The sequence below is a fragment of the Trematomus bernacchii genome, unplaced genomic scaffold, assembly GCF_902827165.1.
Source record: "Trematomus bernacchii unplaced genomic scaffold, fTreBer1.1, whole genome shotgun sequence".
Lineage (NCBI taxonomy): Eukaryota > Metazoa > Chordata > Actinopteri > Perciformes > Nototheniidae > Trematomus > Trematomus bernacchii.
In genome coordinates this window covers 884186-904683 of record NW_022987698.1, presented here as the reverse complement: position 1 = coordinate 904683, position 20498 = coordinate 884186, and the positions used below count along the sequence as shown (strand labels likewise).

General features: G+C 43.9%; 1 protein-coding gene across 1 annotated transcript in view; it reads right to left on the bottom strand.

Annotated features, from left to right (window-relative positions):
* foxj3 (forkhead box J3) overlaps positions 1 to 20498 on the bottom strand; it is a 69147-nt gene that overhangs the window by 13217 nt on the left and 35432 nt on the right. Inside the window, exons 3-5 of the mRNA XM_034138914.1 lie at positions 8249 to 8323; positions 4984 to 5067; positions 3014 to 3115 (exon numbers count right to left, since the gene is read on the bottom strand). Of these exons, the coding sequence (XP_033994805.1) occupies positions 3014 to 3115; positions 4984 to 5067; positions 8249 to 8323 (261 nt within the window). The remainder of the gene's footprint in view (positions 1 to 3013; positions 3116 to 4983; positions 5068 to 8248; positions 8324 to 20498) is intronic.

Genomic DNA, 20498 nt, shown 5'->3' with positions numbered 1-20498 from the left:
AATGGCAGTAATGCACTGATGGTGGTGCTGCAGTGGAAGAGGGGCCTGGCATTCGAACACTGGTGTGTGTGCGAGCGTTTGTGTGTGTCCGTCCATGACATGAGGGCAGCGTGGTGGTTCCTGCTCATCACTGTGAGTAGAACAGAGTGGGCTCTGTGCTCAGCACAATGAGACAGCAGTGGCAGCAGCCTTCAGGCAAGCAGATTGGCCGGGCCCCTGCCTCTCAGCGGCAGCAGTGGACTGAAGCCTCTTGTCTTTCTGCTGAGGCGCACAAGGAGGGAAGGAAACTCTCACTGCCTCCTCTCCTCTGACTGATTGGCCCGCTCGCTAACATGCTGGTACAACTCCCGGACGTACACACGCAGGGTGAGAGGGTCCTATAATGTTGTTAAGCTTTTAATATAAAGCTCCTGAGCTGCAACAATGAGATAATAACGACTGCATTTAAAAGCAGAGACGCAAATTCTGAATCCAAACAACGCTGTACGAGGAAGAGGGGTCGGGCTGAGGGAGAGGAGAATGGGGGGGTAGTAAGAGAAGCTCATTAGGCAACTCTAGCCTTTCTCCACTCAGTGTGGGCTTGGCTCCAGCGTTCATTAGTGTGAAGGGGAACTCAATGAGCAGCTAAGACTGAAGGCTTAAGCACATCTACAAAATCAGCACGACAATGCTAATCAAAAACAGCGCGCCACAGAAATATAAATGTTATGTGTAATGAAGTCATAAAACAGGCTTTTAGCCTTAAGTCTCTCACCGCAATCTATTTTTACTCTACTCACCCATAAAGTGTGATGATTTCTAAACCTCGCTGCTCTGTGGTTTACGCAGACCCCAGAGTCCCCCGAGTGAAGACACAGATGAACACCCAGTCGCATCTCACCCACATACGGAGAAGCATGCACAAACACATGACACACATTTGTACAGCTACAGATGTACACTAAGGTAGGGTAACACACACACACACAGAAAAACACTCAGACAGAGGCAGGCATGCTCATACAGGCAGGAGCGGCTCCGCGGTAAATACTGTGTACGCTGTGAGCTAGCAGGCAAGCGAGTCAGGATCTATTCTTAGCAGTGAATTAAGTAAAAAGCCAGAGGAGTCTTTTACATGGGGGCCTAATCTGGAGCATGAGACATGGATTATGAAATCAAAGCAAGATTGGCCCAGGTGTCTCCAACAATGCCAGCTAGTGTTCAGCACAATCCCTGCATGCAGGATTGAACAGACAGGGAGAGGCAGAGGAAGAGGGTAGGGAAAGAGGGGGGGGGGGAGCCAGACTATTCATCAGCAAACACACTTCCAACAATCCCCTCTCTACATCCATCATCACACCTCAGTGTCAGAGTTTCATCATATTCACGCCAATGTTTAGGGCTGCCCCGGAATACAACCTTTGGGGGTTGGGGGAGTAAAATCTTAGTCTATATGAGAAAGGCACACGAAGAAGAGGGGGGGGGGGGCAATTGTGAGGAATGTCCGACAGACGAGAAAGAAAGAGATTCCTGCTGGTTCAAAACTCGTCCTGACAGCGTCTCCCATTGGTCTATCTGAGAAGGCGGGAATGAGGGAGAGAGACTGGAATAGAAGGGGAGAGAAAACCAGAAAGGGAATTCCTGTGGCTTGGCACACTGCACCGAAAGAGGCGTGGCCTGTCGTGTGTTTACAGTGTAAGACAGTGAGAAACAAGCTCCCTCCGAGGAGTTAAGGCCTCAGATCTGTTGCTATTCCACTTTGTCTTCTGTTCATTTCACCATTGTTAAAGTTTGTGTCACTATCAAGTGAACAAAAAGACACAACGCTTCATTCATCATCTCTAGGAATCCCACGGAAGTCATGATCTATGCTATTTAAATGTTTTCTGCTGGTTGCACTTATGAGTTATTTGACTGGAGGTATTTGATGGCAGGAGTCCAAACTTTAATCTGTCAGCTCTGTATGTTAGGGCCTCATTATGCACTCATGCTGGTGGAGAGACTGGTGCTTGTAGCAAGTGATTGTTTGTAGTAATCACAGAGGAAAAGGGGTCATCTTTCCCCACACTTAGGCCCATGAATCTTTCTGCGACAGAAACATGAAAAACTGCATGTTCTCTGTAGAAGCAGCCTCGAGCTAATCGTCACTGACGCGCTCGTCAAAACAAGCTGAAACCCCCGGTAACATACTCTATGTACATGTACACACAAGTTATAACACACACCGACATATGCTCAGACTTTGGAGCCCCTGTCAAACAGACACACACTAACTCGTCTTTCCTGTGAACACTCCTGTTCACATTAAATCGTTTTTTTTAATGCTCGCAGCAAATGAATAAGCGACTCTTGTAGGCTTTTTAAAAGTACACCTGAGAGCTGCCCCCACTGGGCCCAGAGGATGGGAGCTTAAGGTTAAAAAGCCTATTTAAATTTCAGAGTGAGCGGCACACTCACAGCTAACAGTCCCCGTGGCTTTGCTCTGTGATGTACAAGTGGTTCCAAGCTTTTAAATATATTAATACAAAAAAAAGAGAGCAGAAGGAGCCAGCAGCAGGGACGGTCACCTGTGGTGTAACAGCGCAACGTGGTCACAGAATGAGAAACACGACTCTGGGCGTTAACCTCCACTACAGGTGAGAGCGCAGGAACCCCATGCAGCGTGCGGTGTATCCTATTGCAAGTCTTCACGGGACTGTGTGAGGTCTATCAGGTTGCAAAGAGCTAAGTATCAGTGTGAGCATCATATTTCCGTGTTGAAGATAACAAGAGCCTGCTGCCTGTTGTTGTTGTTGTAGAGGAAAAAGGTGCTGCAGTGCAGATAGTTGTGTATTTTGGTGTGGGATGCTTTGCAGAGAAGCTTTAGGCATATGAGCGTGTGCTTGTGTGTGTGTGTGTATCTCCCCTCCACTAGAGTGCTCCTCTCTCTATGGGGAATAGTGCTGTAGGTGGTTGGAGAAGTGGGTGGGGTCAGGGTGCAGCCGTGTAGCCAGGTGTGTGTTGGAGCTGGAGGCTGGATGGCTGGCTGTAGTACCTTGTTAGTCACAGTGTTGATTGCCAGTGTTGGAGAGGCACTTCCAGAGATCATACACTCCATCCCCAAAGACTCCGACTCCAGGCTGTACGGCGTAGAAGCCTGTGGGGGTTGGGAGGCAGACAAAAAATACATAAATAAATAAATAAATAACAAAAATTCAACACGGTCTAATTATCAAACAATCCAAATCCAACTGCAGATGAAAAAATAAAAGACCTGTATTATGTTTGTGACAGATCTGTTGCTTGGACGAGATAAGGGCTGCACAGTGTGGAAAATGAGCGATAATAAGCAAAGACAGAACTACTTGAAAAAAGGGAATATAAAAATATTATAGATAAATATTTAAGTGTACAAAGTTCTGGCATTCTGATGCTTTCGTTATAGTGTATAAACATGACAAAATGCTTGTTGAAATATAAAAAGATATATAATTTTGTTTGTTGACCAATTAATATGTCACTGAACACAAAAGGCACAACTGAAAACGAATGTCAGTTATGTTTTAAAGTGCAGTTTTCCACAGACCCAACAAATATCTGTAGAAAACAAAATCCCTAATATGTTAGTCTGTAATGATGCGTTTAATGTGCAGGTTGACATTGTGGCGAGGATGACAAAACGATATATTGTGCAACCCTAGACATGATACATGCCCCTCTGCAGAAAACAAAAATATTTAGCAGAACTATTGCAACACTTTTATTTAGGTCACATTTGAACTGAGCCTTCTGAGACGATGGAGACAACCCCCCCCCATCCCAACCCTCACCTCCCACCGAAGCACAAATACAGAACACACACACATACACACACACAAACACGCACCCTCATGCATGCCCCTGTCTTGCTGTATAGGCGCACTGTAGCGAGAGATAACTCTGCCATGCCTGTCTCATAAAACTGCTTACTGTAAGAGGATTGGCTGCCAACAATACCATTCTTAATTCATGATAAACATAAATGAGATTTCACAAACTCTCAATTTCAATGTCTGAGACTCTTAATGGAATGCCTTGTAGGCAGGCAGACAGTGTCTAGAGGGGGGGGAAGGGTGAACGCAGCGCATGTGTCCTTACAGAACACACACTCTTCACTTGGTGCGTTCTTTTGTGTCATGCTCAAATGAAGAGAACTGCATCAGAAGGGCTTTAGTTGAAACTGTTGGTAGCTGCATATTGAAAACACCTTTTTCCCTACCGTTGTTGTCTAAAACATCTCACACAAGCAAAAGAGGCGCAGTTTGTTGAATGAATGTGATAGTATTTTGCTGCTGTAGGGCCAATACATGAACAGCATGCTAAGTCTTATGTCGTCTACGTGCTTGTGCGTGTCTTTTAGAGACAATGGCGTGTGTTAGGCGTGTGCGTGCATGAGTCTGCCTTGGCCAGCCTAACAGGATCCTCCCTCCCTCGTAGCCTCCGGTCAGCCACATTGTGGGGAAGGAGGAGACAAGAGCTCCCCGTGTTGGGATGCCCCAGGGCCAGGTCAATCTGAGCGGCGCACTAAAACCTGTACAGCTGTACGTAATGCTGGGCGAACCTCATCCATAATTAAAGACAAAAGCTCCCGCTCAGAATAGCCGGCGCGCACAGCTCTGCATTAATTGATGTTTGTTAAAAAAAGTGGGCGCAGAATGTAATGTATGGAATGGCTGCCTCGGGCATGGTTTATTAATAAGGACCCCACTTCATGACAGGCTAGCGAAGCAGCATGGAGAGGCAGTTACATAAAGTCTGGATATGAACTCCTACTGAGTCTGTGTGTGTGTGTGTGTGTGTGTGTGTTCACGCATGTGTGTGTGTCTGCATGTAGTAGAGAAAGAGTGGGAGAGAAAGGAGGGCAAAAGGAAGGAGGCAGGAGAAGAGACACAGAGGCACAGATAAATACTGGGATGGAGGCAGAAGCGTAAGCAGAGAAGCAGCATATTAAGAGGTTCCTCAGGAGGTTTCTTTCATCAGACTCACCCGCTCTCCAGACCGCGGCCTCTTCTTTGGCCGTGTAGGCAAGGCGTCCTCCTTCGGGTTGGTGTCAATGGCCCAGTAAGAGCCCTGCAGACAGAACAAAAAGACCTGTGAGCTGATAAAACACAACATATTGCTATTTCACATAGGGCTGTGCGATTATGGCAAAAATCATAATCACTATTGTTTTGGTCAATAATTGATATCACGATTATGAAAAACGATTATCCATTTACTTTGACAACATCCATTTATTGAATTAAAAAAAAGGGGAACAGTATGTTTTAAACAGTTGATTACCCTGAACTTTAAGTATAATTCAACTGAAAAACCAATAAAAAATAAAAATAAAAATAAAATAAAAATAAATTGTTTTATTTCGATTATGTTGTTTTCATAATCGTTGCAAGCCAAAATCGTAATTGCGATTAAAATACGATTAATTGAGCAGCCCTAGTTTCACACGACATCCCTTCAGTGTTTGCACTGGACTTGGACATTTACTCTACGACACGAAATCACACGAGCATCAGATGTTTGGTTCCAACATTATTTAGAAATAAGAGGTCTAATCTGCTCTGCTAAAATCTATCAGCCCAAGCTGTTATTCGAGCATTATTCTATATATTTGAGCTGTTTGTGCGGCGTGTGGGTGGGCTTTGTTAGTGAGAGAGGCTTGGCTTTTCCTCCTCTGCGGCTGCTTCTCAATGAGAGGCTGGTGAGGGCAGCTGGTGGTGAAATGCTAAGCCTTTTCTGAAGCTGTACTTCCTCAGCCTCAGGTACTGAGTCAGAGTGCTGTTGCCAAGGATGAAGGCTCCACAGTCTCAGCTCAGGAATTGAGGCAGCGCTCGCCCTGCCGTGTTGCTTTCTTCTTCTCAGGTCTGAGCAAGGCTAATCAAGGAGAGAACAGTTGGGCTGGCTCTGGGGCTGCAGCTAGCAATTCAACAACCAGGCTGCATTATTTATCTTTTGCATTCCCATTTAATTGATTTTTCAATGGTTTTCTTCCTCGAAGCCAACAGGAACAACGCTCACAGTACAGATTTTCACCCTGAGGCACTGCGAGTTGTGAATTTATTTTTAATATTTCATATGACCCCCCGATAAAAATCTCAATTGTCCAGAGAAAGTGAGTTCAGGACCTTTAAAATTACTTCTTTAGCAGAGAGAATAATTTTTATTTCCACGAGAAATTGTGCGAACAACAGGAGAGGCAATAGAAGCAGCTGTATCTCAAGTGTCTATACAGTAACTGCTGCATAACGGCCTGCTCTTGTACAAGCCAGAAAATATGTTCTTTTTTTACAGCTCGCATACACAACTGCTGCAATTGTTAAAAAGAAAAGCCAGGGTTGGCCTACATTTGTCAGGGGGGTTAACATTATAAGTTTTATTATGTGCGAGGCTTTGGGGTCAATTAACATTTTCCTCAGAGGGGAGGAATAATTCACAGCACAATCAAGCAAAAAGATGAAGAAACATCTCGTATCGATGTGGGCTAAAGCAGAACACCTCATTACCCACCCCGTGTTTTAACATGAAGCTTCACTGACAAACGTATGGTTAGGTTAGAAAAAGGCGTATCTACATGTGCTTCATCTCTGTGTTAAGATGAAGGGGTTAAACGCAGGGGTACTGATGCAGATGTTTCAAAATTAGGAGGCAGAGAAACAAAGCCAGGCTTGGTGGAGTTTCTTTTAATTAGGGGGGGGAAGAAAACATTAAGTTAACTCTCATGGGAGGGGAGTTTCTGCATTTCCCTACACCCACCCCAAGAGAGTTGGCAGGAAAAAAAGAAAAACATATAAAGAGTCATTAAATTATTCACAAATATACTGCAAAATACTGAAGCATTGCCAAGTGAAGTGGAGTCTGGGGCACAGCCACAATCTCCTCTGCAGCCATATAAACAAGGGCTGCTGCAAAGACTGTTAAATAAAACGGATAACAGATTACCTATTCTCTTCCCGTAAATGACAAAGCTCATTTTCATACATCAACATAAGTGTTGTCATGTAGTTCCCCTTTTGTGTGTAAATAAAGGAAGAACAAACACAACAAGTACACCTGTCCTGGAAACTCCAGACAAAGACAATTACAAAAATGATTATTAACGGTAGCCTTCACAGCATGAATGTCTACCTCCGAGGTGGTTTTGGGGGGGGGGGGGGGGGGTGTCGATGTACAATACCAACTGTCATCTCCTAAAGCATCTCCGAGTGAGAGTGAGAGGCAGACAGAGAATGGCATGACTCTCCTATCTCATCCAACCAGCAGTTCTCATATTCCTGCCACATTACAATATTGATGCAACATATCAAGAGCGGCTAGCGCCTCTTTGAAGTTGTCTTCGGGGGGGAAGGGAGTGAGGAAAATTCAAAATTAAACATTAAGGATGCGAGCATGTTGGCCATGCATTTGGAATGGGATCCATACAGCAATAGATTATTTTGTATTTAGTGGAGCAGCTCCCAGGAGTGTCAATATCAGAGGATTACAGCAAAACATGAAATTAGCATTCAGTCCCCATCCTCTACACAGCTAGGCGTAGCTCTTCATGCATGTGTCGGTGTGCATGTGCGTGTGTGTGTGTAATTATTTGTGCGGTTCCCTAAGCATATGTAGCGTATGCTCTGACAGCGCCGGGATAAAATCTGGGTTAGGCTACATATGGTTAGACCTATGCATGCCGTCAAACTCAATATAGTCCTCAGTGGAGCACTTCTTATCAGGACGATGTCGCTGCAGATTGGGAGGCTGAAAAAGCAACTGAAGGTGCTCCTACTGAGACTCAAATGTCAAATTAACATGTTGGTCTTTACATTGTTTACGGAGAAGAAAAATGGGAGCAGAATGGAGGGATAATGAGGACTGATTCTCTCCTAGGAGTAGGTTCAGGTTCACCTTGAGATTCTGGAAATGACATGACTTCCACCCTGTTACGGCCCCTTCTATTTTCCCTTCTCCATCACCCACATCTGCTGTCTGCGCTTGTCCAACAAACTAGTCTCCTTACATTTTGAAATGCAGTTCTGTGGGGCGGGAGGTTCATAATAGATTACGAGCATGCCATGCATTTCCAGACTGTCAGAGTCCTGGCAGCCATTCAAAGGTAACATTTTTCTGCCAGAGATAGGCTGATACACACCAAAGAAATGTTGTAACAGGGCTTTTTTGGCAGCTGAGAAACTAAACTAAAACATATTAGTCTATGTATATATATTATTGTATTAACTGCATGCATTCTTTTCAGATTCAAATGTCTCACCTTTCCTGGGTCATCTTTGGAGCGAGGCACTTTGAGAAAACACTTGTTCAATGACAGATTGTGCCGTATTGAGTTCTGTGGGGAAACAGACAGAGAGAGAGACAAAGGTGAGGGGGGGGGTCAGTGTACACATACCAAAAACAAGATAACCCAAACAAGTCTGCAGGACGTGAGAACATCACCGCGAGCAGTAACAAGGGCACACATCTCGTTGGCATGTATCTTTAAGGTTTAGTCACAGCTCCTGTCATCAAGGTCAGCTCGTCTCAGTGACGTGAGATCTAGCCTGCCACTGTGTCCAGATTTCACTCCACAAACACATACAGGAGCCCAGTGTGTGTACCAAGCCAACAGGAAGCAGTATCTTTCATCAATGTCCAACAAACTGCAGACTGGTTGCACAACATATCGAATTCCTCCGGTGCCAAAAATAGGTGCCAGAAGGAATCCCACACTGGGATGGTTGCTGCTACTTGGGCCTGATATTAATTAATGCTTCAGCGAGCTCCTGGGGGGGCAGGAAATAAATTATGTAGATCATTCTGAAAGTTAACTCATTACAGTGTTACAAGCTACTCCACGCCGGTGAAGAGGGAGGTTCATCCAGCTGCCTGATTGGGGAGGGGGGGAGGGCTGGAGTAGCCACAAGGGCTGGAGAGCGACGCTCCGGGCCCCCGGGTTAACCAGCTACAGCGGGGCCCTCAGAAGCAGCTGGAGGCAGGCCAGCCGCCGGCGAACAAGAACCAATGGATGCACACGTTTGTCTACTCCACTTTATGGAGTGGTATTGACAGATGGCCACACTGAAGAGCTGTAGATTCTCTGATGAGTTTAACTGATGCACAAGTAGAGAGAGGCAGAGAGAGAGAGAGAGAGAGAGAGAGAGAGAGAGAGAGAGAGAGAGAGAGAGAGAGAGAGAGAGAGAGAGAGAGAGAGAGAGACAGAAAGAGAGAAAATAGAGAGAGGCAGAGAGAGAGAGAGAGAGAGGCAGCACAAGAGAGATAAGAGAGGAGAGAGAGAGAGAGAGATAAGATATATAGAATAGACATGGAGACAGTAGATCAATAAATATAGAGATGATAGACAGTATAGAGAAAGACAGGGAGACAGAGATAAATAAAGAGAGAGACAGACAGACAGACAGACAGACAGACAGACAGACAGACAGACAGACAGACAGAGAGAGAGAGAGAGAGAGAGGGAGAGAAACAGAGAGAGGGAGGGAGAGAAACAGAGAGAGAGAGACAGAAAGAGACAGACAGAAAGAGAGAGACAGAAAGAGAGAGACAGAGAGAGAGAGACAGAGAGAGAGAGGACAGGGAGAGGGAGGGAGAGAGAGAGACAGAGAGAGAGAGACAGGGAGAGGGAGGGAGAGAGAGAGAAACAGAGAGAGACAGGGAGAGAGAGAGACAGAAAGAGAGAGAGAGACAGAAAGAGAGAGACAGAAAGAGAGAAACAGAGAGAGGGAGGGAGAGACCCCCAAGTGCAAAAGATGGGAGCTGCTTATTCAACAGTATGGGCAATTATACCGCAGGAGGCATGATAATGAGAGCCTGGTTGTAATGCTGTCAATCTTTCTGGTTAAATCACTCTGAAGTGCCAATGCAATCCAGAAGAAGTCTAACACTTTGTTTCCAACAGAAAAGGTAGCGGGGGGAAACTGGAGCAATAGACAAAACAATTGTGTTGTTGTGCCAAAAGGAAATCTTTTCTGAAAGTGAAACTCGATACAGAATCTATCTTTTGAGTATCAAATCATCTTCCCTGCGGGCTTGAAAGAAGGCAGTTTGCTTCTTCACAATGAATTCATGTTACAATGGATCCCCAAAATGTGATCATGACATTAGCTATCTGCTGGCGGGCTCGCAGCCTGCAGGGCAGTGAGGAGGAAGGGTCCTTTAAACCGGGCAGTCTGGCACACCCATTCACAAAAAGAAGGAGCTAAATGCTAGCACTTACTTCATCCGTTGTCCCGTAAGAGCTCCAGACAGTGTTCACACATGTAGCGCACAACAGCAGATTACGCCTGTCAGTAACATTCTCACTTTATCGTCCCAAGCACTTGGACTGTAGCACTGGACATGATTTTAAGTTGTGCGTTTAAAAAGGTTGCACTTCAAATAACTTTGCACTCATCGAAGAAGAATGTATTAGTTTGAGATAATTTGTTTTTTTAAATGATTAAATTGTTGGCGTGAAACTGCTTAAACCACATGACTCATAATTCACAAAACATTTGTGTCTATACCACCAAATTCGAAATAACTTACACTAATTCAAGATAACCATAGCTGTTCCTAAATGCTGCATTTTAAAAGCCGCCTTTCAAACTGCAGGGCTAAGTGTTTATTACGATAAAGATTTGGGCTGAAGTATCACCTAAACACCTGAAGAGAGGGTATTTGAACAATACAGACAAAGACAACAGCACAACAGACGGGGTATTAAGAGACACAGATTCTCACGAGATATTAAAGAAGCAGGAATCACACGCCAACTACACAAAAGTTCATCAGGTTTCAAATGAAAGTCACAAAAAAGAGATTCTCACACATCCTCAAACATCTTACTAAGAGAACTTTCAAAATCAAGAAATCTTGTATATGTTTGCAATTACCTATTTGTGGTTTTCTGTTATTACTTTCAAAAGAGAGTGAACATGCCAAGTTACTGAAAGACAAATGTCTCGCCTTATCTGAAATCAATCATTTCTATAAAACACAACAAAAGTAGGTAATCTTCAGAATGATTTTAATTTACTTAAAATAGCAAAAATAATGATTATTTTCTTTCAATGGATTCATGGATTCGTTGATCCGTTTTGTTAAGCTCCAGTTGACCTTATTTCAAGTATAACAGCAAAACATTATGCGTTACGTAACTATGCTACACACTAGTATGCATTTATGGATAGGTCTCAAACCACAATATATTCTCCTTGGATCTTCAAAACTACACACGGAAGAAATCAGACTGAACTCTATGTGGTCTGAATGAAATCCAGCCACGTGATAACCACTTTCCCTCAGAGTGTGCAACGCTGTGACGCTGCAGCATCATCACTGATCTGTAGGCTTGGATCTGAGAAGAGTCACAAAGACTTGAATTCAAACACAGTATTAGTGATGTGGTGGCTCTTAAACTTACTGTTGTGAGTGCACATAAACATGACTGGAAATGAGGGCTTGAAAATATTTGGATTTTCTATCGATATCATGATATAAGACCAGATATTGGTATTCGTAATATCGCGAAAAATATTGGCTTTTCCTGCTGTTAAAGGACGCACTACAGTAAATTGATGTACATTTCAAATGTGTATTATTTGGCTTTACCCACTTAGTCATTATATCCACATTCTGATTATTTATTTTGACCAAAAAAATCATTGAGTAAAAGTGTTATGAAAGCACAAACTGCCAAACGTACAATATCATCACAATGTCAATAGATGTTTTTTTACAAAATATTGTCGTCATTGATTTTTTCAATATTGCCAAGTACCACCAGAGATCCTGCCCCCCCCCCCCCCCCCCCTTCAACTCAGCTGCTCTTCCTCTTCACAGCCAGTCTACCTCACACAGGCTGCAGTGACAGCACCATTACACAGACTTTGTCCTTTTAGCCTCACTTTATCCCTTGCCTTGTCACAGTTGGACTTTAGTTCAGATGAATAAAACAATGTGAACACAGAATGTGATCATGCATAGTGGATGGTGACTAACAGGTATAAGGCTCTCAATTCAGCAAGCTCTGCTACTTTACAACCCTGGGACATGACAACAGGGGAGTGTCTGAGCGGGAGGGAGTGTGATGCAAGCTGTACAATTCTTATACACACTTAAGTACTTCAAACCATTTTCCCATCACAGCCCCTGAGTGTGTGTGCCACTTGATGCCAGGCGGACAGCAGCAGCTGAACTCAGAGAGGTGGCTCTATCCATTAAGGACTTTCTGCTGGGACTAAATCATTGATACAGTCAAGCAGCCGAGGCCTGCCGCTACATTAGAAGTTTACTTTTTAATGAACTCTGCCTGCCTGCTCTCCTCTCCTCCTGACAGGCCGTGAAGCCACATATTGTGTCAGACAAACTCTCCCCACTGCTTTAGACACATCTGTGGTGTGAAACTAACAGGCTGTGGGTCATTTGCAGGCGAAGACATGAACCAGAACAAAAGGGAACTCGAAAATATTACAACAGCAGCAGGGGAAGAAAAGTAAAAACATGATGACGGAGACTATCAGGGCATTTAATAGATCGCAGTGCATTTGCTGAGTAGGAGGGAAAGGAGTACCAAGACTACGATAGGCTGATGAAAAATTAAGGCCAATTACCGTCGAGCATATAAACAATATGTCAGCATTTGAGCAGCAGCTCCTTAGATTTAAATCCTAAGGCTGTTTATGTACAAAGTATATCAGCTTAAAGAAAGTAAAATGGGTATGAGGGTAAAAGGGATGTGAGGTAGGAGGAAGAGGTCAGAGGATGTGAACACAGTGATGCACTAAGTGAGTTAGACAGAGCCCACTGCAGGGGTCCGGCCCAAGTGCTGCCCAGCATCTACCTGCAACCCCCATAGAGCGCCTCGTATCCAACCTCAGCACAGGCCTGTGTGTGTCTGTGGGATGCCTCCTACACACCTAAAGAAACGCGCACACACACACACACACACACTGGTACGTGTCTCCGAACAAATGGCGGTGATTTAACACACCAGGACAGCAGAGGAGGCGTAAGGCAGCTCCGTCCTCCTCCTCCTCCTCCTCCTCTCTCCCCCCCCCCCCCTGCTGAGGAGCAGACCGCCAGGGGAAAGTAGGTCAGGCTGACCTCTGCGCTCGGCGTGTCAAACGCTCAGAGTGAGCTAAAGGGACAGGCCATGTCAGAGCCCCGCTCCTCACAGCTGGGGAGGAGGAGGCACCCTGTGCACACGGTCAGGGACCCAGGGGAGCGGACTCGGCATGCTGGGGCAGACACACGTATGCACACATACCGGTTATGACATAGGGATGAGCACCAGCAACCCAGGGAGAGGAGGAGCCCCACTGCGGTCCGACGTGAATGAATCAATGCCCCCGCAGCTTCCTGGCCTTCCCACATTCACACCAACTTCCTGAAACTTTTGAGCCTCAGGACAAAGATTTTAAAAAAGGAAAGAAAAAAAAGAATGTGTGCGGGGGCTTTGACGGACCGACACACAGCCCACTCTTACATTTCCCACAACTAACAAAGAGCAACAAAAGGCAGTTTTTGAGTTTACCTGTAACATTCCTGAGTGAGGGGCTCAGATGACCTACAGCGGCTCTTAAAGTGTTACGATTAAACTCCAGAAAGAAGGGGAGCTGCTGTCTCTGGGATGAAAGGGCTCCCTAGCATTGCAGTTTGTGGGAAATAGGCTGCGTTGAATGATGTGAGAAACCAGTAGTTAAACATTTAACACCCGCTACAGGAGCTGCGCATGAAAGCAAATATTTCAAATAGAAATGTTGTCCGTGTTACATTTATATTTCAAATTAAGAGCAGGTCTGAAGCAAAAGGATGTACAATTTAAAGCTCAGAGTAAGTTAAGGGGGCATTGTAATGTGTACCCAATCACATTAACTTTACCATCATTTACTGCTTTTAGAGAGGGGAAAAATATGTTAAGCTATGAGAAAATATAAGACAGGCCTGTGGTGCCACGTCTAATATCTTGTATCGCGTGTCTGTCCAGAGGAGGGAGAATGACAAATCTGAAATAACAAGAAAGTATTCCTGCTGGCCCTTTAGAGGACAGGACCTCTCATTGACCTGTCAACAAGTCTGAATGATGGAGAGACACAAAAGACTCGAGCCATGGCTGACATTTAGATCAGTTTAAAACATAGTGAAATAATATCTGCTGGAGGAATGAACGGTGAGACGGAAAGATAAAGCAGCTCGTTGAGTGGGTGAGAGAAAGAATGAATGAGTGAAACAGTAGCCAAAGAAATTGAAAGAAAGACCTTGTGGTTGGACATGTGTAAACGAACACGGAGAGTAGATATCATTTAAAAAAAAGAAGTGGCTGCCACACAAGACGGCAGTGAATTTGCGATATTTTATCAAGATTATATTATGAAAAGGAGGACGTCTGTCAAAAATGACGAAGCACTTCCTGCTGCATGCTAGAAGAATTTTTAAATAATTTCCTAACACGACCAAGCGTGGTGGGGTCTGCTTTCTTCACATCATGGTGGGAAGGCTCGATACTGCAGTGTCAGAGATATCAAACGCAGATATTATCACATTAGACTCATGACTAACACACTGACATCACTCACAAATGACTCGAAGACGCAGTTCACAGACAGCTTTTACAAGATTGCGACATGGGTTTGAAGTTCAGTACATCTGTCAGAGGTGGATGGTGAGGAGTGTAAGCGGTGTTGCAGCTTTTAAAACGGGACGAGACGGTGGGCAGGGATCCATAGCAGCGCCTAAAGGGCATCGGTTGAAAAAGGTTGTGTGCGTTGAGACAAAATGAATTGTGAAATCTAGTACCGATTGTTAACTAACTCGTTTGTTTAAGGGTTTCAGCTTCTCCGACGTGAGGGTTTCAGAGCACTCGGAATACTTTCTGGTTTAAGACTGTTCGATGAATACAAACATTTGAATAGGTAATTTTCAGTTGGAGGTAAATGCAAGTCGCATTCACAAAATGAATACCTAAAACAAATAATGGACAGAATAATCTATAATGAAAAAGGTACTGTAGTTGCAGCCCTACAAAACTCAGAATTTCCAATCAATTTGTCGTTTAAGTACTATTAGAACAATTGAAAGATTAAAAAAAATAGATTATACGCAGAATATTATGAAGTATTTAATCAATAGCTAATTATCAGTACATATGAACTCATTAGACTTTTTGCAGGCCTTACCAAGAGACTACCAAAAAGAAGGAAAGGTGCGACAGCGAGGAGCAGAGAGAACTAAGAGCAGCGAGCAAGCCCACGATAAGAGGAACTGGAAGTGGATCAATAGAGTACAGTAACACACGCAGGTAGATTACTGTATTTTTAGGCCTTTGTTATTTTCTAAGGACCCTGTGACATGCCCACCAACACAGAACATACTCCTCAGCCTCGGGGATCTGCACCGAGGCCACGGAATGTAGCACCTTCGCTGTCTATTTGTAGTGGGTGTGGGAAGGCATGTGGGATGCCACAGCGTTTGCTCAGCAAGGCTTTAAAAAAAGGTTTTATTGGACACACACACACACACACACACACGCACATAGGTAGAGAAAGGTAGGTTCATCCAGGTGCAATCACAGGATGATTTAATCCTGTTAGCTGTGAGAAGAGCGGTGACCCTGAGGCCATTCGAACGAGGCTCTTCTGACTGACTGGATGAGAACCTGCTGCGTGATGACAAAGGAAGTGGCAGGAAGCTGTATGCTTCACTGTCACCTCGTGTTCTACTGCACGCATTCATGTACATGAAAAATCAGGATAAAAGTAAAGTAAGTAGGTTTTCCTGGGCTTTAATGACTCAACATATTACATTAGGCATCTATTAAAGACATTTTGTCACACACTACACACACACCCACACACACACACACACACACACCACACACACACACACACACACACACACACACACACACACACACACACACACACACACACACACACACACACACACACACACACACACACACACACACACACACACACACACACACACACACACACACACACACACACACACACACACACACACACACACACACACACACACACACACACACACACCACACACACACACACACACACACACACACACACACACACACACACACACACACACGAGACCCAAAGCCCACACTCAAATACAAAACAACTATAACGATTTTAACTTGATTTACTCCAACCGTCTTCAAAGGCATTTGATCTGCCTCCCTTGACATCTAGTAGTAATATGTTGGCATGCAAGGTTTTAAACCCAGTACTCTCTGATGTCTACTGACTTGTATGTAGTTTTAATAAAACATGCAGTTTGCTTGCCTGCTGCAGAAAAATACAAGGTGAAATTTGTCCTAAAAACATTTCACAGGTTAGTCCATGCTAGGAGAGCGCTGTGTCCATGTCTATGATGCAAAGACGAAAGAAAGTGAGCGCTGATCACTAACTTTCACTACGTAGACTCAGGTCATCTGCTGTAGCACATTGAGGTATTATAGTCATTAAAACTCACCAGCCACTTGTGCAGAAGGAGATGACACTATGGGGAAATTGTATTTCTCTTCCTCCGCTTAACAGTGAGCATTTGGCTAAATTAAACCCATTTTTCACCGGCAGGCTCATATAATGAGGCCAATACATGCAAGAAAGAAATTAGCTTGATAAGCGATTACATGTTGTGTGGACTCAAAAAGACATTGCTATCACGAGGAGGGAGAACATTTAGTGAGATGCTTGGATTTGGTTATTACGTTTTTTTTCAAAGCTTTAATTATGGAAAATAATAACAAGGAACAAAGAGCAAAATAAAAAGATAAAAACCTTTCAAATGTTGCATCGCGCTACAGGGGAGCAAACGGAGATGACAACTGAGGTCAGTGTGTTGCATCAGTATCCACAGGTGTTGTGTTTCCAGAGGTCAGCTCCATACATTCACACTGCAGGAAAGGCTAAGAGTATAATCAGGAGAAAGGCGTCTACACGTCACTATCTTGAATAAATACAAGCCGTCTACATATTAACCACCTTTAGATACACATTAACCAAAGAAATCTGCAGTAGATGTTTATCTTACCTGCCTATTCTGAACGAAAAAGAAATCCAACTTTATCTGCCAAGTAATTTGGCCGAGGGTAATCCAGGGATACTGCATCCTATAGAGCCCAGGCAATAGACTGAGCCAAAACAAAACCCCCATAGTTCTCTGGTGGCATAAAAGAGGTTTATGAATGCTGCACCAAGGATGTTCCCTTTTCAACGGCAGCGTGGGGTTAGAGACCAAAAAGCTTCAATATAAATGTTCTGAACTCAATCCCACTCGGGCCCATGCACCCACATTCCCTTCCCTTCCTGCTTTGTTGTCGTAAAGCCAACCTTGGAATGGACCTACAGAAATTCAAGGAAATAAAAAACTGCTTCTGCATTATTTTCTAGGTGCGCTCAGGGTTACAGCCCTGGCTTGAATGCTATGTTTGAAAATGGAGCATTTGGGAGGCGGTCACTGCTGATTTGAAAAGCTATGTGGGAAATGCAACTTAGTGCACCGCTGAATGGCAGGTCAAACAACCACAAAAGCCCTGAGCCACTTATAAGAAGCCTATTTGATCAGAGTCCTTCAGAGGCGATCCGTCTTTGTCTCTCTTTCTCTTTTTGCCGATTCATGTGCCTCTCACTCCAAACCGCACACAGCCAAGCCGTTTTGTCCAACCTCCAATGTGTAAACGGTAGCACGGTGCGGCACGCAGAAGTGCAGCATTATTCCATGAAGTGGATTCTTTTAGAAAAGATTTGACCTTCGACAGGGTTGTCTTTGGCGATGAGAACAACAAATGTTGAACACACACACATTTATTTTAAGTCAAATATCTTGTTTTTTATTCAAATAAACATCAATTGGATCTTGTGGCAATCAAGAAAGTGAACTGCTTTGTTTCACCAGAGAAATATTCCATCAGTATTTAGTTTGAACTTAAAAAGCTACATGTAGCTAGAAAATCAGAACAACTGACTGTAGCTCACATTTAAGAAATAACAGCTACATTACTGTATATGTTAAAATCAAAACATGTTCAATAATATAATCATTAAATCCATTCAAATATGGAATGATATATAGGAAATGCTTCTGGTCATTTATAACAACATGGACTATCATCTGAATGATCCTGTTTAGAGCTCGTCAGCCTCCATCTTAGCTGCTGATGAGCTAACGTTAGCAAACAAACCATCTTTGGCCGAGCGTAGGGACAGCAGTTTGCAATGCATATCACAACAGACGACAGTATTCTGTTACAGTTTGGCAAACCCACACAATAAATGTTTGTACAGCAGCTTATAAAATCTAAAATGAGGAGCCGGCAAACAGCATGCACAGTGACTCTACTCCTGAACTAAAGGGGGGGGGGGATTGGGAACAACAGGGAGGTGGTAGTCACTTTAGTTTTTTTAGGGGTTATAATTGTGATTGCACGCTCTGGTTCACCTTCCTTTCTCATGCACTCAGGTCATCACAAGTTATAGTAGCCCAGAGGCAACACAAATAATTTGACAGATACTCAAATGGGGGAAAAAGACACATACTGTGTGCTTGGTCACTTGAGGGAAACGGTGAGTGCAGACTGACAATATAAGCAGATAAAGCAGCCTTGCACAGCGCTGTAAATCTGGTTCTGTGAGCGACTCAGGCTTGCACTCTTCTCCTGTGCTTTTCCTCTCCCTTCCTCCTCCACTGCAGAGGCTGTACAAGGCCATGAAAGATTGGAGGCAAAGTGACGTCCTCCGGTTTATCCTCCCTGAAAGCCTTCGCATGCTCTCAGTTCCACATGAGGGATCTGATGAAAGCCGTTTGTCAGTACGCCACTTAATTATCAGCCAGAAGAAGAGCCTCTGATGCTATCCTCTGACAATGGCTCACAGCAGCCTGCTGACTACAGTGCCCACTAACAATGAAGAACTGACTGCAGCTACTAATGGTGACGGGGTAGTGCCAACTGTCCACTTAGGAGTTAGACAAATTACAAAGCAGCACAGAAATCTTTGTGTGCTACTTCAATGTACATCCTTTTCTTTCTAGGCTCAGGCAGCGAGGAGGAGCACAGTTTGCATCCTTGTACTAAGACTGTAAAACGTGATGTTTGGGAGAGAAAATGCAAAACAGAAAAAAGTCCTACTGAAAACACATTATATCTAGTGGGGGGAAAACGGAGAGGTTTTGACCTTTTATTTTCCCTGCATGTCTACTCACACATTATAGAGCTTATGCTGCTGCTCAATATGCACATTAGCATACGAATAAATAAAACAGTCACATGCGTTCCCTAACCTTCTATATTTGCATTGTCATATCTCTGTGGCTGCTGACTGTTGAGAAACAAATAGCGACCGTGACTACACACCACTGTTCTTTCAGTGCAAATGGATCAAACAAAGAATTCCATTACGTTGATATTAGGTTAAAAAACTCAAAATCAAGTATGATATTTAAATATCATAAGGAGGGAGATATTCAACATGACCACGCCTCTCCTTCTGCCTGGCGTTATCTATTTTCAAAAGGCGAAGGTGTGTATTCTTCGAAGGGTTGGGCTGTCAGTATCAAAGATCAGCAGGAGAAAGGTCTTATTCTTATTCTGTTGTGTGCAAACGTACATTTGCTAGTAATCTCAATGCTCTAAAAAACCCTCGGCTACTACACAAGCAGAGGAATGAGTAAGCCATTTACTATCATCACCCGTATGAATCTGAACTGATACTTTTCATTAGCACAGTACATCACGGTACATGTCCATGACAGACACAGGGTGATGACTCAGTGTACCCTTGGACTCCCCACAGTAACCTGTCAGCAGGGAGCAAGTCCACAAAGCAACATTTTAAATCACTGCTCTGCTCTCGGTAACAAATCCTGAAAAGGGCCTAAGAGAATCTTTTTTTTTTGGTAATATGTATTAGATGTGATTTTCTTCTGAAAAGGAAATCACAGACCCACCCTACAGTCCATTAGCCAAGTGAATGCAGAGCTGCCAGACTTGCTGACCCATTAATAATACATTGCAGTGGTCAAAAGAGGCCAGACACCTCGGTGCACCCCTTCATCCCTCTACACGGCCACATTAATGGGCTAATTCAGATGCAATTAACTGGTGGGGAGAGGCTGTGGCCTTGTGGCTGGAGGAGCACAGGCTGAAGGGCTTAGAGCCAGGGCTGGGATTATAATGTGAGCACACACATGAACACACACATGAACACACACACACACAACAATTGACATACTACAAGCAGGGAGCATTTGTAGTTCAAAATAATGTAGCTTTCAATATTGAATATGAGAAGAAAAGAATGGATGGCATTTACTCAACGTTTTCATATTTATCCGTAGTGATACTGTTAGTAAATTACCCTCAGCTACATTTCTGTTTCAGTGCGTTTTTCTAAAATACTGTCCATAAGAATACCTGAAGAGGAGGTATAAATAAGATTTAAGCAACACAGACATATTTTTGAAAGTTGACAAATTTAACATGTTGGAAGTCCAGCAGATGC